The sequence below is a fragment of the Stenella coeruleoalba genome, assembly GCF_951394435.1.
Source record: "Stenella coeruleoalba genome assembly, chromosome: 3".
In the NCBI taxonomy this organism is placed as follows: Eukaryota; Metazoa; Chordata; class Mammalia; order Artiodactyla; family Delphinidae; genus Stenella; species Stenella coeruleoalba.
In genome coordinates, this window is record NC_137148.1 from 51,033,762 (window position 1) to 51,061,130 (window position 27,369).

General features: G+C 41.9%; 1 protein-coding gene and 1 pseudogene across 2 annotated transcripts in view; both read left to right on the forward strand.

Moving 5' to 3' along the window:
• RGS7BP (regulator of G protein signaling 7 binding protein) overlaps positions 1-25,948 on the forward strand; it is a gene marked incomplete at its 3' end in the record, with an annotated part of 115,313 nt that extends 89,365 nt beyond the window's left edge. Inside the window, exons 4-6 of the mRNA XM_079918562.1 lie at positions 5,377-5,524; positions 7,495-7,565; positions 25,857-25,948. Of these exons, the coding sequence (XP_079774688.1) occupies positions 5,377-5,524; positions 7,495-7,565; positions 25,857-25,948 (311 nt within the window). The remainder of the gene's footprint in view (positions 1-5,376; positions 5,525-7,494; positions 7,566-25,856) is intronic.
• Positions 16,614-17,955, forward strand: LOC307184053 (protein enabled homolog; annotated as a pseudogene). The gene has a single exon. The product of its transcript is annotated as a protein enabled homolog (transcript).
• Positions 25,949-27,369: the final 1,421 nt, after the last annotated feature.

The window sequence follows — 27,369 nt, forward strand, 5'->3', positions numbered from 1 at the left end:
GCGTACAGCAAAAAAAAAAAAAAAAAAAAAAAAGATTGCTTTGGCTATTCAGGGTCTTTTGCATTTCCATATAAATTACGAAATTTTTTGTTCTAGTCCTGTGAAAAATGCCTGTGGTATTTTGCTAGGGATTGCATTGAATCTGTAGGGATTGCATTGAATCTGTAGATTGCTTTGGGTAGTAGAGTCATTTTCACAATGTTGATTCTTCCAATCCAAGAACATGGTATATCTCTCCATTTGTATCATCTTTAATTTCTTTCATCACTGTATTATAATTTTCTGCATACAGGTCTTTTGTCTCCTTAGGTAGGTTTATTCCTAGATATTTTATTCTTTTTGTTGCAATGGTAAATGGGAGTGTTTTCTTAATTTCACTTTCAGATTTTTCATCATTAGTGTATAGGAATGCCAGAGATTTCTGTGCATTAATTTTGTATCCTGCTACTTTACCAAATTCATTGATTAGCTCTAGTAGTTTTCTGGTAGCATCTTTAGGATTCACTATGTATAGTATCATGTCATCTGCAGTGACAGCTTTACTTCTTCTTTTCCAATTTGGATTTCTTTTATTTCTTTTTCTTCTCTGATTGGTGTGGCTAAAACTTCCAAAACTATGTTGAATAATAGTGGTGAGAGTGGACCACCTTGTCTTGTTCCTGATCTTAGTGGAAATGGTTTCAGTTTTCCACCATTGAGGATGATGTTGGCTGTGGGTTTGTCATATATGGCCTTTATTATGTTGAGGAAAGTTCCCTCTATGACTACTTTCTGCAGGACTTTTTATCATAAATGGGTGTTGAATTTTGTCAAAAGCTTTTTCTGCATCTATTGAGATGATCATATGGTTTTTATTCTTCAGTTTTTTAATATGGTGTATCACATTGATTGATTTGTGTATATTGAAGAATCCTTGCATTCCTGGAATAAACCCCACTTGATCATGGTTTATGATCCTTTTAGTATGCTGTTGGATTCTGTTTGCTAGTATTTTGTTGAGGATGTTTGCATCTATGTTCATCAGCGATATTGGCCTGTAGTTTTCTTTCTTTGTGACATCTTTGTCTGGTTATGGTATCAGGGTGATGGTGGCTTCATAGAATGAGTTTGGGAGTGTTCCTCCCTCTGCTATATTTTGGAAGAGTTGAGAAGGATAGGTGTTAGCTCTTCTCTAAATGTTTGATAGAATTCGCCTGTGAAGCCATCTGGTCCTGAAGACAGCCCTATTTTTTAAATGGGCAAATGATATGAATAGAAAATGAAAAGAAGAAATACAGGCAGCCAATTCACTTATGAAAAATAAATTTAATCTCAGTAGTAATAAAAGAGGTGAAAAGAAACTTCAATGAGAGATTCTATTTTCCCTCATCAAATAAGCAAAAATTAAATATTGATAATATGAAGTTCTGGCAAAGGTGTAGGGAAATAGATTCTCTCATTTACAGTTGGTAGAAGGAAAATGTAAATTAGCATAGACTTTTCAGAGGCCAATTTGGCAATATATATTAAGGTACAAAATGTGAATACATATACTTTGTCCAAGTTTTCTGCTTTAAAGGATCTGTCCCATACAAATACTGGCATACTCTGGAGAAAGGGAAGAATTACAATGTAAATTCCTTACTAGGGGATACTGTGCATCCATTTAAAAGCATAAAATAAATCAGAATGCATTAACATGAAAGTATCTCTAACCATAGTAACGCGGCAAAGAAAGCTGTATAACATATATAGTATAATTACTTTTTTTGATGCTGTATATCTGTTGAAATCATCTGATGTGTAAGCTTTCGTCCTCGGTACTGGACTTACAGAACTGAAGAAAACAGATAAGGTTCCTGGCCTTACATACTTTACATATCCAGTTTGGGAGATGGGAGATGAGAGTGGGGTTGGGGTGAGCAAATAATAAACCAGTTAGCAAATACATAAGATAAGTTTCTATTAGTGCTAAGTGTTCTATTAAGGCAATAAACAGGGACTGTAGTGGGAGAGGATGCCCAGCGTAAAGTCAGTGCTATCAGTAAATGAGAACAATTATGATCTCCCCACATATGTTCTGGAATTGAAAACCCCTACAATTCCTATCAATCTCTTGTCTTTCAAGATGTGCCAGCCAGAGAAGATGTAATATAATCAAAATTCTGTAGAGATTTTGTAAGCTGACAGAAAGCACCAAACTGCAAGTCCAGCATCCAAGTTTTTCATTCTTGTGCATCTGCATTAGCAGAGTTATATCTAGTCTCTGAAAATGAGGGAAAGGAGGGTGTACTTGGCATTGCAAGCTCATAGGCATGTTTCAGGAATACATGAATAATTATGTTACCTTTTTTTTAGAATGTTTTTGTCTTATGTAAGTAGAATTAGTACAGGCAGTAAGTGTACACAAAGTGATTGTGGATTGGACTTTACATATGTGTTTGTGTATAAGAGGAGTACATATGAAGGAGATAGAGGACTCCAAGAAGGAACAGCACGCTATCTTGAGTCCTCCCTGTTCCCATGAATGAAAGTTTTGGGCTCTACAGTCCTGACCACAGGGTAGGGGCTACAGTGGCCCCACACCAAGCAGAGCCCATAAAGCAGAGAATTTCTTTGTGTGAATCTTCTTCATCCACCATTTGCTATCCAAACCATACTCCATTCTCCATGGCATTTCAAACCCAAAAGAGCAGAACGGGAGCCATGTGTGCTTTCAGGTGGCCCTCTCCTTTAGACCTCTGAAAAGCAGAGGGCTGTTCTGGGGGACACCCACCCTTTTGTCCCTCTCTCAAGTGCTAGCCACTCTTGCTCAGACTCACATCCCAAGGCTGACTGCTCAGAGGTAGGTGCCAAATGGACTGCATGTGTGCACTCTACCAGGAGATTCAATGCAAGTGCTTTTAAGAGGTCAATGCCCTCCCACTGGGAAATGGTAATATGCTGTGTACTTAATTAATTTCTACCCAACAGCAATACCATAAAATTGGAAAAAACAATTCCATCACCCAGGATCAATGTGCATAAAGTATACACAAAAGGATCAAAAGTTTTCATCAGTAAACTTGTGTTTGTGCTTTGGCTGAATATTCAGAGGTCCACTTCTACTATAGGCTGATGAATACTGTACAGTTAATTACCAGTTAATTGCTTGTCTCTTTCTCCTTGTGTTGCTACTACATGGGTTAGAAATGACAGGGATGAGATTTCTGCTAGTTGCCTTCAGATCAGGAATCCAAGGGAAAAGCTTCCCATTAGATTTTACCATAAAGAGCCTTCCTTTTCATAAGTGTTTTTGTTTTTTTTAAAGAAACATGCAAAAACAATCATATCATGATTAGGGAAATTGAGCTACAAGGTAACCAGGTGGAGCTGCCATCTCATGAATGTTCAATGATACGGGCTGTAACGATTTCTTAACAACCAGTCTGGAGATGTAGCTACATAATACAAATAAAACTGGTTGAAAGAGTGAAAGCAACAATATAGCTACCATTTATACAGACTACATAATGTTACACAACAGCTTTGTAATTATTTGTTTTTTTGTTTTTTTTCCGGTACGCGGGCCTCTCACTGTTGTGGCCTCTCCCGTCGCGGAGCACAGGCTCCGGACGCACAGGCTCAGCCGCCATGGCTCACAGGCCCAGCCGCTCCGCGGCATGTGGGATCTTCCCAAACTGGGGCACGAACCCACGTTCCCTATCTCCAGCACTTTAAGCTCCATGAGACAAAGACTATCCTTTCTTTCACCTCTGTCTCTCTAGTACCAAGCCCAGTACCCGATACTTAGCTGACACGCAGGAAATATTGTGAGTGAATGAACAAGTGAGTTAATGAACAACTGAAAAAGCCAGGTTTAAAACCCAGTTCTTCGAAACTGAGTTATTTGTAATGAGGTGGATGGACCTAGAATGTGTCATACAGAGTGTAGTCAGAAAGAGAAAAACAAATACCATATGCTAATGCACATATATGGAATCGAAAACAACAGTACTGATGAACCTAGTGGCAGGGCAGGAATAAAGATGCAGATGTGGAAAACAGACTTGAGGACACAGAGTGGGGAGGGGAAGCTGGGATGAAGTAAGAGAGTAGCATTGACATATACACACTACCAAATGTAAAATGGCTAGTGGGAAGCTGCTGCATAGCACAGGGAAATCAGCTCGATGCTTTGTGATGACCTAGAAGGGTGGGATAGGGAGGGTGGGAGGGAGGCTCAAGAGGGAGGGGATATGGGGATATATGTATACATATAGCTGATTCACTTTGTTGTACAGCAGAAACTAACACAACATTGTAAAGCAATTATACTACAATAAAGATATATTTAAAAAATGAAAGTAAATAAATAAAACCCAGTTCTTGAGCATTCCCTGGCAGTCCAGTGGTTAGAGCTCGGCACTCTCACTGCTGGGGCCCCAGGTTCGATCCCTGGTCAGGGAACTGAGATCCCGCAAGCCATGCGGCACAGCAGAAACACACACACACACACACACACAAATAAAAAATTAACGCCCAGTTCTTGGGCCTCGTATGCCATTCCCATGATAGCAAGATACGCCCTTGCAGATACCCAGAAGTTCAAGGCAGAATAAAAGACATTGACAGAGGTTATCGGGGCCACGGACTATAACTCCCATTTAATTTCACATGAATTTATGGCCTAACCAATTCGGAGATTTGTTTCCAGAAAGTATTGATTTATTCCCTTGAGATCAGTCCCGGTAAATACAAGTCTTAGTGCATTGGCAGTTCACTACTGTGGACGGCTACCCAGTACATGGTGCTTTAGTCGACTGTACTTTGTGGTCTCAGCAGAGTGAGGCTGGATCTTGAGACTGGGCTCTTTCCTCATAGAATGATACACTGAAGGAGGTTGGAGAGCCAAGGAAATGGAAGGCAGGTCCATAATCTCTGCTGCTTCTCACAGGCCCAGAGGACTAGTGTCAGAATCAGAGAGAATGGCAGGAGCTCCTATTTCTTCTGCTGGGTGTCACCTGCTCCTGGCCCTTTTACCTGCCCCTGCATCTGAGGACCGAAAAAGCAGCACAATTTCACGGGCTGAATCTCCTCTTCCTAGCTGATCCGATCTAACTCACGAAGAATGGGTTACAAAGCACCAACAGTCCATCAAAGGCAGGGCCCTTACTTTAATCTTGATCTTCAGGTTGCATTGACCTCAGATAGCTTTCCCAGAATGTTGTGAAAATATGCTATACACACACACACACACACACACACACACACATTACTTTAGTATTCAAAGAAGTTTCTAGGGTTAATGGAGCATTTGACTCAAAGCATAGCCAACATTTGCAGTGATATCTTGGGTATAGAATTTGCATTTATGATTTCTTATCCTCTTCTCTTTACCAACACCAACCCCCTTAGGAAAGGAGCCTGGAGGGGGAACCAAGAGTTTGGATTGCAAAATTGAGGAGTGTGCTGAAACACCTGCTCTAGAGGACTCATCATCATCCCCTGCAGATATTCAGCAACATTCCTGGCAGGTTTCCACAGACATTGAGAACACTGAAAGGTAAGTGGGAAGTTACCCTAAATAGACTGCCAACCCTCCTCTAGTTAACACTCAGGGGCTAGAGAGAGTCGAGATTTTCTCTTTCAGGTTCAGAAACAGAGCTCTCAGTAAACTGAGATGAGAGACGGTAAGGGGTCCAAATCCATCTGTGGAATGACAGCAGAGCCTCCAGGAGATGTGGGCTCCCAGGCCTCTGCTTTTCCCATCAGTCTTGCATCTCCACGGAGATGAAAATGGAGCGCTTCCTTGGGAAGGGAGAAAGGTGGATCTATATACCCATCACAGCTCACCCACCAGGATGGGTCCCAAAATTTCCATTTGTTTAAGGGAGAAGAATTGAAAATTGTGCAAAGATGTCTACTAGACTCTCAGATTTCAGGTGTATGGAATGGCCTATTCAGTTGCCAGTCAGGGGCTGAGTGTTCTGTCCAGTTCACAGACAGCTTTCCAAAGGGCTGTCTTCTCTTACTCTCCCAGGATGTAAATGATGACCCCTTAGTGGTCAAAGTGAGTTAATGCATTTGTCTTAACAAGCAGTAGCTCACGGCTAGAGAGGGAGTTTCTTGGGAAGAAGAGATTCTACAGTGATTCTATTTCATTTGGGAAAAGGAAGCAATAACAATAATATAATCATAAACGCATCTAGATGCTAAAAATTCCATTCTGTGAGGCAGAGGGACAAGCCCCTTGTTTACTGGCCTTCACACTGATATCTTGTCCTTTGCTACTGATGTCCCCAGAGCCAGCACGAAGCAGCTGAACACTAGGCAATTCCATCGAGGACTCTGTGTGTGTGGGGTTGAGTCATTGACAAGATAATGAACACTATTTTTTTATTTTTAGAAATGTATCACACAGTGACATTTAGAGCCATTGTAGTTCTACTTTCAGATTGTAATATAATTCTAAAGCTAATTAACCAAATTTCTGTGTTTATAGAAAATTGAAGCATGTGGTAATTACGTGCTATTAATAAAACTGGGATTTTGTCTAAGCTTGGAAATCCAACAATTCAAACAATAAAGCTGTTTGGCACAGTTTGGTAGAGCTATAGACAAATGATGAGTGATTTCTCTTAATTTATAAAGTAGAAAATGCTTTGCTCTATTCCCAGGAGTATCTGCCAGAGTGCCATGGTCAGTGTGTAATCCTTCAGCAAAGCCATGTTCCTTCTCAGAAACCTCGCACAGAATCTCTATCCAGGCCTTGTAAGCTTGTCAGAGAGCAAGCTACGGCTGATAATAATAATAGGAGAGTCTAGCTCTCAGCGTTGGAGCTATTTCAGTTCAGCCTAAAAGTTCAGATTCTGGTCAAAGGAGGTGGGAGTGACTGGGAGAAGTAGGCACAGTAGACCTGGTCTGGGAGGGGGCTTCCTTGCTTCTCCCTATCACTTTGCCCTAAGAAATCTGTGGGTCTCAAACTGGGCTGCACATTAAAAACATTCCAAGCCAATTTAATGTGTTGACGCTTGGGAATGCTTAACACCTGTGTTACTGTGAATTCCAATTACGATAATGAGAGACGACAGGGAGTGAAACCACACAGGCAGGACAGCCCTTGGACCAGATAAGAGAACATCATCACCCAGCCTCAGCTTTGCCCAGGGTTCTCCTGTTGTTCTAGTTGCGTGCCCTTCACCTGCCCTTGGAAACGTGAAGTACTGTCCTCATTACCAGAGGCTCTTCTCTGATCTCAGCCAGGTCCAACTGAAGGCAGATATGAGGGCTCCTATAGCAGAATGCCCTGCGGAAACGTTTGTCAGAGTTATTCTTATTCCTTCCAGAGCCAACCCAACTCAGATTTTCTTTTTTCTTATACAAGCAAAATAAATGCAATATTTGCCTACTGGAAGCTCGAGCTGGTACAGTTAGGCACAGACTTTGTCCTTCAGTTGTCTCACAGAACAGACGGTTCGAGATTACATTTCAAAAATTTACAGCTGATAGTTTTTCTTTTTATCAATTTTACAGAGACATGCGAGAAATGAAAAACCTTTTAAGCAAACTCAGGGAAACTATGCCTTTACCATTGAAAAATCAAGGTGAGTCTTGTCATTTCTCTTTGAGGCAGAGGATGTTTTTAGCATGATAACCTTGGGTCTTGTTTCTTCAGAAATTAAAGCAAGTTGTTTTTTTTACACACGCAGTAGAAGGCATTGAGCCTACAGTTGTCTTTCCTCGAGAAGACAAGCGAATGAGAATAGTTTATCAGGTGAATGCAGTTTTGCTCTGAGGGGGAGCTGAGAAACACTCTGATGACACAACAGACACCTCCTCCACTGGCCCTATCAGTCAAGAGCATTTATTCATTGTATACGCTGTGAAAAGCATCACACCACGTATGGCAAACACAAAAGGACTGAAGACTTAGCCCTTTAAGAAGTTTACAGCCAAGCAGAAGAGACTTAAGAACACTTCCAAAGGAAGATCCCTGCCAACCACGTGTTGTGTTGTTATCTAAACAAAGTAATAGTAATAATTAACATAAATTGCCACTGTGATTTTGCATCCAATTCCAACGTATGGGGGTTTTTCCAAACCACCAAGCAATTATCGGACACCAGCTGGGTGTCCTGCAGTTCAACTGAATTCTGACACTAACTGGGGACAGCGTCAGATTCCATGAGTTAAGGGTTCAGTAGTCCTAAAAGACTGCCCGCCCTCAGCCCCAACTTTAGACACCAATCCCAAGTTCAGGTTGTCACCTGAGCTTCTGACATCCAGCTATAGATCAGAGGGTCCAATGAACTCCTTCTTAGGTTCAGTTAGTTCACTAGAGCAGCTCACAGAACTCAGAGAAACATTTTACTTACCAGATCACCGGTTTATTATTACAGGATATAACTCAGGAACAGCCAGAGAGAAGAGATGCACAGGGCAAGGTATGGGGAAAGGGCACAGAAATTCCATGCCCTCTCCAGGAGCACCACTCTCCCCAGTCTCAGAAGCTCTCCAAACCCTGTCCTTTTGAGTTTTTATAGTGGCTTCTTACACAGGCATGACTGATTAAATCACTGGCCATTGGCAATTGATTCAACCTCCAGCCCCTCTCCCCTCCCTGGAAGTCAGGGGGTGGGATTGAAATTGTTAACCCTCCAATCACGTAGTTGATTCTCCTAGCAACCAGCCCCCACCCTCAGGTGTTTTCCAAAGGTCACATCATTAACATAACAAAAGACATCTTTATTGCTCTCTAAGGAAGTTCCCAGAGCTTTGGTAGCTCTGTGCCAAGAATGAGGTCAGAGACCAATATATATAAATTACAATATCACAGCCACTATCCTAAATACCTTAGATGTATTAACTACATTAACTTATTTAATTCTAATAACAACTTTGAGGGAAATGCTATTCATGTTTCCCAATTTACAGGAAACTGAGGCACAGAGAGGTTAACTAACTTGGCCAAGGTCACACAGACTGTTAAGTAGAAAGGCTGGGATGTGATCCCAGGTAGCCTGTCTCCGGAACTATCCTATGGGAGGATACACCAGAAAAGGAAGCAGAAACACAGAAAGGGAAAGGGGATATTCACTAGAATGTAAGTTCTGTGAGGGGAGGGCCTCTGTATGCTTTTGTTAACTGTTTTATCTTCAGTACCTAGAGAAATGCTCGGAACATAGTAGAATAACACCCAGCATAAACATTAAATGTTTGTTCAACCTGCACCCAACTTTGCAGCCCCAGAGTCTGAAGATATGTACAAAGGACTAATAATAATCACTTTCACTAAGCACATATGGCCAGAGCAGCCTTAAGGGAAGCATCAGCTTCAGAGGGTGGTCCATAGAGGGTGGAGAAAGGGTTTTTAGAAGTAAGAAAGATACACCTTGTTTCCACCGAGCAAAGCCCAGGCGGGAGGGAGGACAGGGTGCTGCTTGCCTCTGGGTGAGGAGGGAGAAGAGTTGGCAGCAGAGTGGGAGCTCCACTTGGCTCAAGGAGCAGCGTGGCAGAAGGTGGAGAGGTGGAGGTGAGAACACCAGACAGTGTAGTGTGACCTGAGCTGCAAGGGACGGAGGCAGGTAACAGAAAATAAGAGGCGGGCGATTGACATATATACAATAATAGGTATAAAGTGGATAACTAATAAGAACCTGCTGTATAAAAGAAATAAAATTCAATTAAAAAATAAATAAAATTTAATAATAAGAAAAGTAAAAAAAAAAAAAAAGAAAGAAAAGAAAAGAAGAGACCAGCAATGTGGTGCATCAGGTAAACTGCAAGCACTCCCAAAGGGCCTGGTGACCGAGGGTTCCTGGCTTGAGCCGTCGGTACAGTGTTTGGGAGGCCTTGTAGGGTTTTAAGAAAACAGTGTTTTACTACAGTGTTGTAGTAATGAGAGCCCTCTGGACACAGCCTGCAAGTTTGCTGCTAGAAATAAGCATGGTTAAGGCTAGCCTTGGGTTCCGATGCTTGCTCTGCCGTTTTCCTGGAACAAGTAGTTTAACTTCTGGAAATGTACATTTCCTTATCCCTGAAAAAGAAATTAGACCACCTACTTCAGAGGCTTGTTGTAAGGATTAAATGATTAAACGCATGTCAATGCCCACTACCAACCTTACAGAGAGCAAGCGCTCCACAGTTGCATTATTATTATTGTTATTATTATTGATATTTACCAGCTGGCCCACCAACCTAGTTCAGGAAGACTCCAAATCATCATCAAATTGAACAATACCTGCTACATTTCACTCTGAAGCAGACTATATGTAGCATCCATGAAAGGGTGATCCTGAGCCAGCTCTCCAGAATATTGATCTCTAAGACGTTGGATTTGGGGCTCATGTCTGAAGCTATCCTCACCTTTGTATTATGTAGGGCAAGTCCCCCCCACCAACAGGATGTGGTTGGTCTTCTTTTACTTCACATCCAGTTGCTTAGGAGGATGACAACCCACGGCCCCCCAGGCTGAGTTTCATGGATGCCATAGGCTATATTTTAAATTAAATATCTGAAACAGTCCCTCTATATTTAGTGAAAGTTCATCCAACAGTTTTTGAATCGGGCATTATTGGAAAAATAGAAATTTTATTTTCTTTACTTAGGACATTTTTATAATCACAAAAAGTATAATAGAAATGCTGGGACTTCCCTGGCAGTCCTGTGGTTAAGTCTCTGCGCTTCCACTGCAGGGGGTGTGGGTTCGATCCCTGGTCAGGGATCTAAGATCCCACATGTCAAGTGGTGTGGCCAGAAAAATCCAAAATTATAGTAGAAGTATTTTGTATAACTTTTATAAACGGAAAAAATAATTAGAATTTTAAATACATTTTAAAAATATAATAATAGTAATGAATGATTGATACTATGAGTAAAAACACAAGTGAAAAGGGAAAAATTGAAACAAGTGATGCCTAGAACTTGAACCCTAAATCCATTTGGGCCATACAAAGGAAAAAGCTAGGAGATAGAAGGACTTCTTCAGGAGGGAGTAATGCTGTATGATTTAAAAATAATTTTTAAAATTCAGGTGAAGTCTTGTGGGAAATTAAGGTTTCTTCATTGGGGGGAGAAATGGGAACCCTTAGCACGTGAAGATACATCTCTGTTCTGGGCATGTTTAATGGGTACTCCCAGCATGACGTCACTGGGAGCGGAGCGGTGGGGAAGGGGAATGCGAGTCTCCGCTGGGACATCTGAGAAGGCCTGAAGGAAGGAGAGCAGGTCTGTTGGAGTCACCATGGGAACATTTTTTAGCAGATGCATGCGGCACTATTTTAATCAGCAGATCAGCCAGATCCCTCTCTCTGCGTATACCAAGACAGAGCATAGAGGCTGCCCCATGACCTTCCTGGAATTCTTTTCAGGAGATTGATTCATTACACAGGTCTAATCTATGCAGAAGATGGTGTGGGGTGAAATGTGGGAAAATGTGTTCCAGTTTTTTTCTGTAGGACCTTATTGTCAAAACATAATTCTAACTGGATGAAAAGCATTATAGAGAACCATCTGTTTTCCTTCTGCCTGCTTCTTTCCTTTCTCTTTTCATTCCATTTACACGTGAGTTTGAAGCAGAGAGAAAAAGGGAAAAGATACTGCTCCTGGTCCCCCTTTTTCCTACACTACACAAACCCTGACCATGTGGAAATCCTGCCAGGCACGTACGGGGTGCGGGTGGGGAACCCACCCTGGAAATGCTCTGAATCCCCTGTTCTCCAGACTCCATCCTGTCCCGCAACTCAGAAACTCTTCCATGTTGATTTGAGCATTTCAAGATTGAATCCTATCTTCCCGCCTTCCCACCACAATCAAAACTTGACTCAACAACAATATGCTTTAAATTGATTTCCAGTGACAAACAAAGGAAGGTGGCCAAGATCAGGAATTGTAATGGTTAGTGATTATGCCATTATTTGAGATGGGACCTTTGCTTCTGTGCTTCCAGTTTAAGGCTGGAGACAGAGGTGCACAGAAGAAAACTCCCTTGCTCGGCTGCAGCTCCCGGCAGCCTCCCGGCAACGTCCAGGTCTCCTGGCTCTCAGCCTTCTGTCCTTTCCTCTGCTTCAGCACCTCTCCTGTCCTACATTCCAGGTCACTGGCAGTGCTGTAGGGAGCTTCATTAATTATGAGAGTCTTGCTGTGTCAAATGGATTACAAATGGAACCACCTGTGTAGAGCCCACAACGTTACCGACAAAGGCTAAAAGGAGATGGGAAAGTCAAGGACAAGCATCTTCTAAATGCAGGCTGTAATCAAACAAAACACTGCAGAAATAATTTAAGCCTGAAAGACAGTTTCACCTTTTCCAAAATTCTGACTTCATGAATGCTGTGTGGTGTGTCAATACATTTACTCTTGCCTAGAATTCGGTTGGTGGTACCATGCATTAGAGTCTGTCTGAAGTGGATCAGTCAGGAATTGCAGCTGTTCTAGAATGGGCCCCCTCCTGCAGACAGTCCTACTCCAGACTAAACTGGGCCTAGGAACAGTTCCCCCATTCTCTATACCTGTGATCCACTCCAGTCTGGACGTGCATAACTAGAACCAACATAGCCATGGCAGGCGGAAGAGTTCTCTGGCATCTGGCTGAAGAACACTGAGCAGTTATACCACCTGCTAGCCTGGAGATGACTTTTTAGGTCCTTCTCCAGCACCTCATATAAAGACTTTCTGTGCCTCAAGTTGGTGTCTGAATGTCACTCTGGGCAGTTTTTTGTTTTGTTTTTTAATTAATTTTTGGCTCCATTGCATCTTCATTGCTGCACGTGGGCTTTCTCTAGTTGTGGCGAGCAGGGGCTACTCTTCGTTGCAGTGCGTGGGCTTCTCATTGTGGTGGCTTCTCTTGTTGCAGAGCACAGGCTCTAGGCTCACAGGCTTCAGTAGTTGCAGCACGCAGGCTCAGTAGTTGTGGCACACGGGCTTTGTTGCTCTGCGGCATGTGGGATCTTCCCAGACCAGGGCTTGAACCCATGTCCCCTGCATTGGCAGGCAGATTCTTAACCACTGTGCAACCAGGGAATTCCACTCTAGGAAGTTTTACTGGTTACCCCAGATCCTTTGCAATCTCTACAACATTTTGCCCAGGATTCAGCATGACATATGCTATCCCTCCCCCGCTCCTCCAATCTAATCCACTCATCACTGATCACACATCAGTTTCTAAATACATTACTCTAATTATGTTGAGCCACTACTCAAATTTTATGTGTCTACACATTGTCCATTGAAGGAAAAACAGACTTCTCACCTCATCATTTCTTGTCCCCACCATCATCCAACATGTGATAGTCACTTACAATATGCCAGATTCTGTGTCAGGTGCTGGGGATGACTCCCCCTAGAGGCTTTCCATCTCAACAGGACAGAATGGGATGAGAATCACCTGGGAAGCTTTTTCAAATGACATAAGCCTCCCCTTGCAGAGATTGTGATGGAGCCTTCAGGGTATGACATGTGAATTCTGGAAACAACTAACACACACACACACACAGAGATACACACACACACACAGAGATACACACACACACACACACACACACATACTATTGGAAAGACAAAAAAATAGCACTTAAAATGCAACTATTAGTTAGATACAGGTTGCTATAAGGGTATATTAATAGTTAGAAACAGGTTGCTACAAGGGCATATTGGATTCTCACCTAGTCAGATTTTAGTTGTAAATGGGGAAGGAGAAGACAGGAGTAATTGAGAATTGCTTTTTGGAAAGTATCTGAGCTGAGATTTTTTAGGATAAATTGAAATTAGCTAAAGAAAAAGATAGAAAGAAGAGAGTCTAGGCAGAAGATTCTGAATGTGTGAAGGTGTCTGAGGAGATGACAGAGCAGGGCATTTTGATGAACTATAAACACTTCATTATTTGGGAAAGTGGTTAGAAAAGAGGCTTAAGGACTTCCCTGGTGGCACAGTGGTTAAGAATCTGCCTGCCAATGCAGGGGACACGGGTTTGAGTCCTGGTCTGGGAAGATCCCATATGCCATGGAGCAACTAAGCCTGTGTGCCACAATTACTAAGCCTGTGCTCTAGAACCCTCAAGCCACAACTACTGAGCCCATGTGCCACAACTACTGAAGTCCGCAACAAGAGAAGCCACCGCAGTGAGAAGCCTGCGTACCACAACAAAGAGTAGCCCCCACTCACCGCAACTGGAGAAAGCCCGCGCACAGGAACAAAGACCCAACGCAGCCAAAAATAAAATAAATAAATTTTAAAAAAAAAGAGGCTTAAGAGAGAGATTAGAGGGAGTCTTTCAAGATGGTGGAGTGGAAGGACCTTGAGCTTACCTTCTCTCATGAACACACCAAAATCACAACTAACATCTGAACAGCCATTGATAGAAAAGACTGGAACCTACAGAAAAAGATCTTCTACATCTAAAGGCATAAAGAAGAAAGCACAACGAGACGGTAGGAGGGGTGCACTTGAAATATAACCAAATCCTTAACCTCCTCCCCCACCCCACCCCACCTTGGGTGACCTTGCAGAGGCTCTCCCACAGGAGTGAGAGTTCTGAGGCCAACATCAGGCTTCCCAGCCCAGGGGTCTGGCATTGGGAAGAGGTGTCCCCCAGAGCATTTGGATTTGAAGGCCAGCAGGGCTTATTTGCAGGAGCTCCACGGGACTGGGGGAAACAGACACTTAACTCTTAAAGGGATTGCACAAAATCTCACATGTACCAGAACCAAGGGCAAAAGCAGTAACCTCAGAGGAGCCTGGGCCAGACCTACCTGCTGGTCTTGGAGGGTCTCCTGGGGAGGCAGGAGGGGGGGTGCTGTGGTTCATGCTGGGGCCATAAAAACTGGTGGCAGATATATTCAGGATTATTCATCTGCATGAACTCTCCTTGAGGCAGACATCTTGCTTGGGTCTTTAGCACAAAGACCCGGCCCCACCCAACAGCCTGTAGCCTTCAGTGCCGGATGCCTCAGGCCAAACAACTAACGGGTGGGAATACAGCCCCACAGCCCCATGCATTAGCAGTCAGGTTGCCTAAAGACTTCTTGATCACACAGCCTGCCCACCAGAGGGCCAGGACCCAGCTCCACCCACCAGTGGGCAGGCATCAGCCCTTCCTGCCAGGAAGCCTACACAAGCTCCTAGACCAGCCTCACCCACCAGGGGGCAGAAATCAGAAGGAAGAAAACTACGATTCAGTAGACTGTAGTCTGCAAACACAGGCCAGACACTACCCTGGGACCGCTGGCCCCTGGCCCTTGGGTGAGTGCACCGCTGGGACCCATAGGACGTCTCCTACAGAAGGCTACTTCTCCAAAGTTGAGAAACGTGATTAACCCAAAATGAGGTGGCAGAGGAATGTGTTTCAGATGAAGGAACAAGATAAAACTCCAGAACTAAGTGTTGTGGAGATAGGCAATCTACCCGAGAAAGGGTTCAGAGTAACGATTGTAAAGGTGATCCAAGAACTCAGGAGAAAAATGGATGTTAGAGGGATTTTTTAACAAAGAGTTAGAAAATATAAAGAACAACCAAACAGAGTTGAACGATACAATAACTGAAGTGAAAAACACACTGGAAGGAATCAATAGTAGAGTAAATGAAGCAGAATGGATCAGTGAACTGGAAGACAGAGCAGGGGAAATCACTACTGTGGAGCAAAAAAAAGAAAAAAGAATGAAAAGAAATGAGGACAGTGTGAGAGACCTCTGGAACAACATTAAGCACACGAACATTCACATTATAGGGGTCTCAGAGGGAGAAGAGAGAAAGAAAGGACCAGAGAAAATATTTGAAGGGATTATAGTTGAAAATTCCCCTAACATGGGAATGGAAATAGCCACCCACGTCTGGGAAGTGCAGAGAGTTCCATACAGGAAAAACCCAAGGAGAAACACGCCAAGACACATAGTAATCAAATTGGCAAAAATTAAACAAAAAGAAAAATTATTGAAAGCAGCAAGGGAAAAACGACAAATAACATACAAGGGAACTCCCATAAGGTTATCAGCTGATTTTTCAGCAGAAACTCTACAGACCAGAAGGGAGTGGCAGGATACATTTAAAATAATAAGTGAACAGAGTATCTGTCAGGCAAGAGCTGCTGTGATGGTTTATGATGATGCCAATAAAAAGTGGGTGCCAGCTGGTGGTTCAACCGGGTTCATCTGAGTTCATATATATCATCATACAGGCAACAACACATTCAGAGTGGTGGGCAGGAAGATTCAGGACCAGCAGGTAGTGATATATTGTGCCATTCCTAAAGGGTTGAAGTACGATCAAGCTACTCAGACCTTCCACCAATGGTGGGATGCTAGACAGGTGTATGGTCTCAACTTCGGCAGCAAAGAAGATGCGCATGTCTTCGCAAGTGCCATGATGCATGCCTTAGGCGTGTTGAATTCACAGGAAACAAGGCCAACATAGCCTAGACAAAATTCACAACTACCTGCCGAAGTTCAGAATGGCCCATCACAAGAAGAATTGGAAATTCAAAGAAGGCAACTACAAGAACAGCAATGACAAAAGGCACTGGAGCCGGAAAGGCTGGAGAGAGGAAGAATGCAAAGGAAGAGATTGGAGAGGGAGAGGTTAGAAAGGCAAAGGCTGGAGAGACTGGACTGGGAAAGGCCAGAAAGAGAGCGACAAGAGCAGTTAGAAAGGGAGCAGCTGGCATGCGAGGGAGAGCGAAGAATGGCAAATGCCGCTGTCCCTGCCTCTGTGGAGACAACTCCTCTACTTCTGAGCCAGGCTGGAAGGCAGCCTCTCAGCCGCGGAACCTCCAGCCCAACAGGGCATTTTCTTGGGACCACCTGCACCTCCACCCCCTCCTCCACTCCCACCAGGTCCTGCCCAGGCATCAGCCGCACTCCCTCCACCCCCAGGGCCCCCTCTACCCCCTCCACTTCCATCCTCAGGGCCCCCCCTCCGCCTCCTCCACCGCCTTTTCCGAATCAGGTACCCCTCCTCCCCCCCCACCTCCTGCTGCTCCCCTCCCTGCTTCTGGATTTTTTTCGGGATCCATGTCTGAAGACAATCGCCCTTTAACTGGACTTGCAGCTGCGGTTGCTGGAGCAAAACTTAGGAAAGTGTCACGGATGGAGGATGCCTCTTTCCCAAGCGGAGGGAATACCATTGGTGTGGATTCGGCCTCATCTAAACAGATATGGGTCGTGGAAATGGATCCCTTCCGTTAGGGGGTAGTGGTTTAATGGAAGAAATGAGTGCCCTGCTGGCCAGGAGGAGGAGAATTGCTGAAAAGGGATCAACAATAGAAACAGAACAAAAATGAAGATTCAGAGCTTGTAACTTCTAAGGCCTCTTCAACAAGTACACCTGAACCGACAAGAAAGCCTTGGGAAAGAACAAATACAATGAATGGCAGCAAGTCACCTGTTATTTCCAGACGGGATTCTCCAAGGAAAAATCAGATTGTTTTTGACAACACGTCCTATGATTCATTACACAGACCAAAATCTGCGCCCTCGTCACAGCCCAGTGCCAACGGAGTCCAGGTGGAGGGACTTGGACTATGACAGCCTGAAACAGGACATTTTAGATGAAATGAGAAAAGAATTAACTAAGCTAAAAGAAGAGCTCATTGATGCAATCAGGCAGGAACTGAGCAAGTCAAATACTGCATAGAGAATCAAACTAAGGAGAGACAGGACTTTAATCTGGAGAAAGGAAAAAAAAAAAAACCAACAAAGAACAACTGTGGTAACAACAACAAAACCCTTAAATTTTGTGAGCTGTAAGAAGAAAATGGAGACAAAGCAGGGAAAAACCAACATACTTTGAAAGACTTCAGACATTACTACCCTGGTGATAAGCTGTTTCCTTCCCAGTTTGCTGCTTTTTTCTGACCTTTACAACAGGATGGAAGAGAGTCGTATAGGAGTTCCTGTATCAGTTATGCAGAAAATACTGAATCCATCAGGCAAGATCACCGTGCATTGAGATATTTTCATGTCAAGAGAAAATCACACATTTTCCACAATCCATTGCTAAAATAAAGAGGAGAAAGGCTTGAGAAGTTTTCTTCAGAGATGGTGATGAGGAATTTAGCAAGTTATACTATTGTATTGTTTCTCTCAGGTTTGTCTTCCTATCATATTTGATATTCCATGAATAATTGAGTTCAGCCCTATGTAGGTTAAGATCATAAAATGTGGAACAAATGGAATGGTATGTGCTTTCAAAGGGTGATATTTATAAAAAATGTCCTAAAAATGATTTGTTCGGAGTGAGGAATATTAGAATGATAGGAAGTCTCTCGAGTTTAGCCTTCATGCAATTTTGTAGGTTCAAACATAAAATTTGTCCATAATTTAAAGATTTAGATGCCTTCCTAAATTGTTACAATGCTTTACCAAATCTGTGACTCCTACGTAACACAAAGCAGTGGTCAAATGTAAAACAATGTATTGTAGATTCACTGTAGGTTTTCAACCTTTTTTAGATTTATGCATGTGGACATATTTATAATGTAATTATAAATTATAAAATTAGAAAACCACCACAAAATTAGCTTTTTTAAATTGCAGACAGTAATGCATGTCAAACTAATATGTAGTGGCCTTTTCAAGGCCTAGTCCCAGGGAAAACATTTTGTAGAGTATAGGGGAGTGGAAGGAAGAGAAGGAATAATTTTTTATTCAAAGTTAATTTCTGCACTATCTTCATTCTCAGTTATCTGCATGAGTAATAATGGGGAATATTTTGTGACTTTAATTGGTAAATATGTTAACAGCATCAAGTACTTAATCTTTTACATCATGTCTTCAGCTATTTGTATTTTAACTTGAGTAAGTTCAATGGTCTGAAACATGATTCTGAGCTTTACATGAATTACATCTTACTGTGGAACTCAAAAGTTCCATCCCTGAATTTGGCAGTTGTTATTACCTTGGTGCCCTGCAGTTGTTCAGGTGTGCAGGTACACGTTCCTGACTACAAAGCTGTTTTTGAATCTTATGTTGCAATACTAGAAAAGTAACAATGATGGCAGCAATTAAGGTCACAGAAATCATTAGATCAAGGGAAAACAGTGAGGGGGGTCCTGCATAATTTTCTTTTAATAAATAAAGTGAGATTTAGGTGGTGGGAAGAAGGAACTAGATACTCTACTTACCACCGTGTGTGCATGCGTGCGTGCGTGTTTGTGTGGGCACTCACGTGTGTGTATGTTATCCACTCCCTTCTCTTTGAAACTTCTAAGCTTAAAATAGGGAAGAAATCCTGTATGTTGCAATGATAGAATTTTTTGAAATTTTAGGAAATCAAAATTCTCCAGGCTCTCCATCTTGATGTGCCATATTTGCTTTGAAACCTTGGATTATCAGTAGTTTTACTAAAATTTTGAAGAAATAATCCACTTTCATCTGCTATCTAGATTTCTTAATCTAAATTCTTAAAAACAGAACTTGTTGATAGCATAGTTTTCTAAGTGCTGCAAGTTTGCAGCCATTACCACTTCAAAGAGGTTTGAATGAGGGATTTTTTTCCCTTGTTAAAATAGTTCTATTTCTATAGAAACTTCAGTTTTAGATCTGTGATGGAGGAGCTATCATAATTCAAGTATACAGTTCTTTTTTTCTATCAACTATTCATTGTCATCCAATAGTGAAGACATTAAAGATGCAGCAAGCTTATGAAGTACTACTTTCTAAAAGAAATAGGTGGCATTTTCATCTTTATTATTGTACTTTTGGTTATGCAAACACTTTGATGATACAAATGTTTGTGTCCCCCACAAATCTGCTCAGAAATCGCTTTTGATTTTGTTGATTAAGTTAAGCAGTCTCTAGTAGGATAGAGTACTGGGTACAAGTGGTCCAAAGTAAGATAAAAGACTACAGTAAAAATGCTAGGTCTTAAAAAAGAAACTGGTTTATGCACTAAATGTTTTGTGCCTTGGTCTAATATTAACATGATGTCTGTGTAAAATGACAAAAAGAACCAGTGTTGAATCATGTTTTATCTCCTGTCATTCTGCATTGTCCCAGATTGCTAAATGTGTTCTTTCCAAGAAGTCTGATTGAATTACTGCATCCATTTACTGTCCTATGTGACAGTTTTGTCCTTGTTAGAGATTTGAGTAATTAAAATGGGAAACAGAAGCTTAGGTTATTTTCCTTATCAAAACTATGTTCCTTGGAGGCACAATATTATGATGGTTTTCATGCTCTTGTACCTTGGATGTCTTAAGCTGAGTGCAGTTTAGGGGATCCTTTCTAATTACAGGCAGGTACTTCTTTCCTTCAACACTGTGATCTGACCTGTGACAAATCTGTACGATACACGATGTAAATGGCTAACAAGTCAATTGCAAACCAACTGAATGTACAAATCTTAGTGCCGGTGCTGAAATCTCTTCAGAATAGTCATCATGATCTCAAAGTTTGTTTCAAAATTTTGCAAGCATCAAGTGTCAATCAAAACTGAAGATGAAACACTAATGAATGTTGAATTCTCATGCTTTAGGTGTACTTCCTTATTAGAGTTTTTGGTTCTCTGCTATTTTTACCGTACTGTTCATTTAAATTTCCTACATGCTAACTTCGTTTGTGCGATTGAAATAAAATTGCAGTATATATTAACAAAAAGAGAGAGAGAGACTAGAGAGGTTGGGGGAGGCCCCTCTAATTCATGTTAAGAGGTTTAGACTTTATCCCGAGGTCACTGGAGGGATTCAGTTAGTAGGCAAGTACAATAAGACAGGTGAGAAATGCTTACAATCTGACCTAAAGACCAGGGCTTGGAGAAGAGGATAGGACCAGTTGGATGATGTACATAAGGCCAAGGCAGAATCAAGGATGAAACCTGCGTTCAGACTTGGAAAGCAGAGCGAATGATGGTGTCAATCACTACATTAGAACAGAGTGGTACCAGTAGAGGTAGAGGACAGGACAGTTGAAGTTCTGGATGCGGGGGGACTCCAAGAGCGATGCTCCGTGGTTGTGATGGACGTACATGTCTTATGCTGAGGTGAGACACGCGAGCTAGAAGGACAGGAAATACAGATGTAAACGTCAGCAGTGTCGTGGTAATCAAAGCCCTAAAAATGGTTGAGACCACCCATGGAGAGTACATAGAGAAGAGCCCTGAAATACCAAAATGTAAGAAGAGCAGTTTACAAAAATGGAGAAGAAACTCAACATGGTATAATAAGAAAGCTGCAAGGAAGGAATGGCTAATAGTGTGGGGTAGTTCAGCTAGATAAGAACTGAAAGTGTCCATAGGATTTAGCAACAAGGGAGTCACTGGTGAGGTTGGCCAAAGTAGTTTACTTGGAACTGGGGGCCCGGAAGCCTAATTAAGGAGGGTTGAGGAGTAAGTGGGAGCTGAAGACCTGGGCAGCCAGGGTAAATTTATTAAGTCTTTCATAAAGAGTTGCTCATAGAATGGTGGCTAAACAGGGTTGGAAGCGGACAAGGCACCCAGGGCTGTAGCAATTGTATGGAAGCATGAAGGAAGGTAGAAGCACGGAACAGTCAGAAAAGACTTTTCTGAAAAAAGAGATGGTGTGTGAAAGGACAGGGAGGCAAGGGAAGGAATGGCCTTATTTAGGGAATTCTAAGTAGTTCTGTTTTAGACCATCCCCTCCTTCATATGCCTTTCATTCCAGCCAGACTGGACAATTTACTTGGACCCAAATTCAGGCTGCCTTTGACCTCCCTGTCTTTGACCTGCCCTGACCTCCTCCTTTGACACTGTTTTCTCCATCCGGAATGCCTGCCCCCCTACTTCACCAAATGTCCAAGTTCTCCCCACACCTTGTAGCCCAGCATGAACACGGAGCCCCCAGGAATTTTCCACAAATGCCTTCTTTACAGGTGGGAGTAATTTCCCCCTCTGGGAATTCTCAAAGCATTGTATTTGTATCTCTGTAATGGCATTTCTAATGAAGCCTCCTAGTTACTCAGGCAAAGATCCCTGAGGCCAAGGTTCACCTTTCTCTTAGGACCCATATGGTATTACCCCCAGCACTCGACATAGAGCCCTACACTTCGTAGAGCTTCGATTAATTCAGTGGTTCTCAAAGTGTGGTCTCAGGACCAGCTGTATCAGCAGGTCCAGGAACTTGTAAGAAGTGAAGATTGCCTGGCCCACCCCAGACCTACTGATTCAGAAACTCTGGAGGTAGGGCTAGCAATCTGTGCTTTCATAAGCCCTCAGATGAAGCTGATGCAGCTTATGTTTGGGAACCCTGGGATTAGCTGAAGTTCTCCTTTTTTAACAGATTAGAAATGTGCAACTGCAGTTCCATTATAAGCACTTCTCTTGACTTAGAGAACATAGCTTTAAACTCAAACACTCAGTTTATTATTTGAAAACTTCTCATTTTCATGTCCTTCTGTTTCTTAACATATCATTTATGTAAAAAATATTTTATTGGCAAAAGAAATTTGAGCAATAGAGAAATGGTATTACTGTACCTTGGGGGCCTCCAGCATCCCTGGCTTTAATAGGGATTAAACATTAAACATCCAAGAATTAAACATTAAATGACTGGGGTTTGAATTTACCGATGACTGAATACCCTACTCTCCTTTTCTTTCACTTTCTGCTATCCTTTCCTGCCTCCGCTTCTCTTTCTCACTTTTTATTTTCACATTTAAAACTCTCCTAAGTTACAGTTCTCTGAGGGTATGCACTTTGGAGAAAAGATACCATAAAAGTCTCAATCATTTCCAATAAAAAGCAAAGATTTCCCAGCAAGTTCAGATGGATTAGCATAGAAAGTTTAGAATGAGTGGGGAAACATCCCATTTTGCTCACATTCTGTTGACAGCCCCTCGCTTCAGAGACAGGATTTCAGTATGTGGGAAGACATCTTTCCTTGGCTTTAAATTGACTTCAAACCATTCCAGGCAGACTTACTGCTCAGTGAATTTCAGCATTTACTGCAGATGTCAGCTTCCTAGAGTGTAGAAAGCTGCTCTGAATTTCTGCCAAGAATTTTTGAGCTTTTGTGTCACCTCAGCCCTAGGTGATGATCAGACAAGCTCCAGGCTAGGCAAAGGTGTCACAAATGCTCAACTAAGATGCCCCAAACCAGCCGTCGTCCTTAATAGACAGTCTGTCCTTTGCTTAACGTCTGAGCACTTTCTCATCAATCCTAACACTTCCTATTCACTTATGAATGCTATATATGTATGTGTGTGTGCATGTGTGTATATAGCACTCACAAGTGAATGTTTTATATATATATATATATATATATATGAAAAGAAGGCTGAATGAGGAGAATTTCAATAGCACAAAGGTTTTTTGATTCACTGTAATGAATGCACAGATACAAGGGTCAGTCTTGATACAAATCTCATAATACCTGTGTGCTTTTAATACCTAAAAAAGAAAGAATGGGAGCAAATATACCACCACAGCACACACATGCACACTTTCTTTGTAAATACAACATACCAACGTATGTAGATATTTCCTCATGTAGTGGGAATGATACACACCAGAATTGCATTTTATTGTGTAATATATAAATACCAATGAGGTCACTCCCAAATCTCTTAAATGACTGAAGAAAGGCAAGCATATAGGGAATTCAGGAAATAAATGGGAATTCAGGAAATAGATCTCCAAGTCTCATAGAAGTAGAAATAAGATTTTTCTTTGCTATTAGTATCTTCATAGTTTTGGTAATTCTGTTCCAAGGAAGCATTAACTTCCAGTTGAACTTGAGTTTGGGGAAGTGTAGTCAGTATTCAAAGAGATACCAAAAAATAAAATTCTTTACCCTTCAGGGTCTGCTGTATCTTGGCCATATCCAATTAGGTTAAGTTCACTGATCATTTGGTGGTTAAAGAAGTTAAGAGTCCTAAAAATGATGAGAGAGTATGGTTATCGTTTCTATCTGCTCCAAATATATTATGATTCATCTCAGAGATTCTTCTGAGAAATCAGGTTTATATATAGGATTTGACATTGCTTTCAGCATCTTAACTGTTTGGGGCAAGTTTAACTGTAAAAGAGAGATGTCCTATTTTTTTGCCTCAAAATGTTGACATCCAGATTATAGTGAATTATTTTTCACTATGAAAAAGACAGAGTCCTGTTTTTCTCCACATTAGCAGAGTGTGAGTATTAAAAGAGGATTTTAATCTGGGGAGCCTGGGGGAGGAGGCTGTGTTTGATTAATCTGATGTGCCCAGCTGGGGCCCCTGTTTTCTTCCCTGGCTCTGACTTGCTATTCTAGTTTCATCTACGTGTGTAACATAGCGCAGCATTCCAAGGAACACTGTCAGCTCGGTGGGTGATGCTAATTTACAAATAAATATGACACATGGGAGCCTTGGGGGATGGGGAGGGAAAGCCAGGGCACTTGGATGACAGTTTATGTACGAGGACCAGAAAGCCAGGACTCATTTGTTCCTGAGCATCTAGGCTCTCAGTAATCAAGAAAAACAATCCTCATCTACAAGCCAGTTTTATTGAAGTGGGGCACAATTCTTCACTATATCAATCACTCCATCTAACTCCTGATTCTGGGCTGTTTTTCAAGGTCCTCCATCTTCAACGTTAGGATGGGGAAAGGAGGGAACATTTTAGCTCTGCTCTGGGAGGGCAGTGCAACTAGTCCCGGCAAAGCTTAGGTATATAAGAGTTGCCAGCCAACCAGCCATTTTGTTGCCCCTAGTTCCATTCTGACCATATCTCAGCGCTGCCTCAGCTAGCAATTTCCAGATTATTTCCCTGTGGTCCTTCTCCAGCCTCTGCAACCCACATTGGCCAGTTCCGCTCCAACAGGCTGTTTCTACCCACACTCTCTGTTGAACTGCACTATTTCCCAAAAACCCAGCTCATTAAACTGTATTTGGTTTACTGGTTTATTTCTTTCTCTACTTGTCATCATATTAAAAATTTCAAACCACAACTTGTGAATTCAACAGCTGACAATCTTCTCTGAATGCCCTTGTGTGCAGATATCTATAGAAAATGCTAGGGAGGGCTTCCCTGGTGGCGCAGTGGTTGAGAGTCTGCCTGCCGATGCAGGGGACATGGGTTCGTGCCCTGGTCCGGGAAGATCCCACATGCCGTGGAGCGGCTGGGCCCGTGAGCCATGGCCGCTGAGCCTGCGTGTCTGGAGCCTGTGCTCCGCAATGGGAGAGGTCACAACAGTGGGAGGCCCGCGTACCGCAAAAAAAAAAAAAAGAAAGAAAGAAAGAAAGAAAGAAAGTACTAGGGAAATACTCAACAAGAAATAGTTGAAGTTTCTTCCCGAGGCATAAAGTAGGTGAATGGAGGTAAGACAAGGTCCTATGTAAAGGAAAATAGTTAATAATAGCTATATTTACTGTTTCCTCCATGCTAGGCACCAATGTCCCCACCCAAGCTAAATGTTTTTAATAGATTGTTTCATTTAATTCTCACCTAGGGTAAGTATTACTGAGCCTTATTTTACATATGGGGAAAATGAAGCCTAACGAGCTTAAGTGACACTTTCAAAGTCATAGGACTAGTAAGTGGTAAGGTATAAGAAAGAAGCCAGCTTTACTCCAAAGCATGGGCTTTTCCTAAGACGTATACATCTCCCAAGTGAAAAACTGCCTCTAAGCAGTTTATATTTAATTCTAAGCAGTGGTTCTCAACTGTGGGCTCTTTGCTTCAACCTCACTGCCACCCCAGGAATATGTGGCCATATCTGGGGACATTTTCGGTTGTCACAACTGGTAGGGCAGTGCTACTGGCATCTAGTGAGTAGAGGCCAGGGATGCTGCTAAACATCCTACAATGCTCAGGACAGCCCCCAACAATAAAGGATGATCTGGTCCAAAACGTCAATGGTGCCGAGGCTGAGAAAGTTGGATTCGAAGGATGGAGGATTTTTAAGGCCAATTCATAAAAAACAAGTTGTTTTGTCTGTACCTCACTCATATGTACATTCTATCCCATCACAGATGACAGCAGCCTTCTAAATCTAACTCCCTACCCCCTGGTTAGAAGACGGAAGAGAAGGTTCTTTGGGCTGTGCTGTCTCGTCTCAAGCTAGGTGATTCCTCCTGGAAACCACCACTAGGAAGACCTGAAAATATCACTGAACCCGAGGACCTCCAGACAGCTGAACCACAGTTATTGGTTTTCGACTATGTTTTCTATGCTTCCTTATTACTTTTATCCACCTCCCACCGCCCTTTGAAACGATTTTACATTTGAAAGCAGCTGCTGTCAAGAAAAAAAAAAGATTCAAAAAGCAGGCTGTTTTTAAAAGGATTTTTAAAGCTGACATTGTGCATGTCTGCTCCAAACCACACCATGACAGATGCAAGAATTATGATTTTTAAATTATTGAAAGGTTTTTCTAAGTATTACACAGAGAAAAATTATTTCATGTAGAATAGTATATCTATAGCTCTTGCTGATGTCACGTTAACAAATGATCACATATGAGAGTCTTTAAACATAGAAATCTATTTAAAACTGCAAAACTGTTCAAAATCCAACCAATATTAGGAATAATATTATAATCAAACATATACCACCTCAACCTATTGCTTTCTCTGCACTCATTTACGTTTAGTCTTCCATTCTGTCAGAATCTAAGAGCTTCAACGTAAAAATATCTTAATTTATAATGCAACAAGAACATATATGAAAACTATTTAAATTTTGTAAATACACAATAATCCTAATAACTTCATACAATGCATATGGGCAACTAATTTCCTTTCGATCCAATGGTGTCTTTTTCAGCTTCTTGGAGAATGAAGTAATCCAGTTAGGAAATGGTGTAGTGATATATACAATTACCCTCAAATGTAAAATTGAGTATTATCATATTTTGTTCTAATTGAAATCTGAAGCATGATGTCTGCACATCAGCATAGTGTTAAATCTTATAGGGCATGCTGGAATTAGCTCAGATCGTAAAAATACTTAACATTTTACATTGTTAATAAAATCTTTTTAGTTAAGCTAAGTTTGTCTCATTTTAGATGACTATGCAGATAGGACTTTTCCAACGTGTACTTGGTGTCTTGTCTTATGCTTAGAATCTTAAAAGCAGGACACATTAAGCAATACTCTATTTTAGAAAGGAGGAAGCCACACGCTTTGTTTTTCTGCTCACAGCTCTGCTGTGCTCTTCCTCCACTGAACTCGTAACATGATACAGATTTTGTTATATTTTCCCTTGCTCTTCCTTTGGCCCATTTCCCAGACAGAGTTTCCCATGGGTTGAAAGATCAAGCCTTTGGACTGCTTTTCTTGTTTTCCATAGTCTGAAATTCCTAAAGTCAGACAAGAGGCACCAGAGTCCAGCACAATAAAAGGATGACCTATACGTGGTTTATCCAAGATGCATCTTTAATCCCAACCCTATAATTTCACAGTATTTATGTGCACAGGCGTTTATAAGTCCACCAGTATTTTGACCTGAAAAGTAAATATACTCAAGCTTTTAGCTTTAGTGAA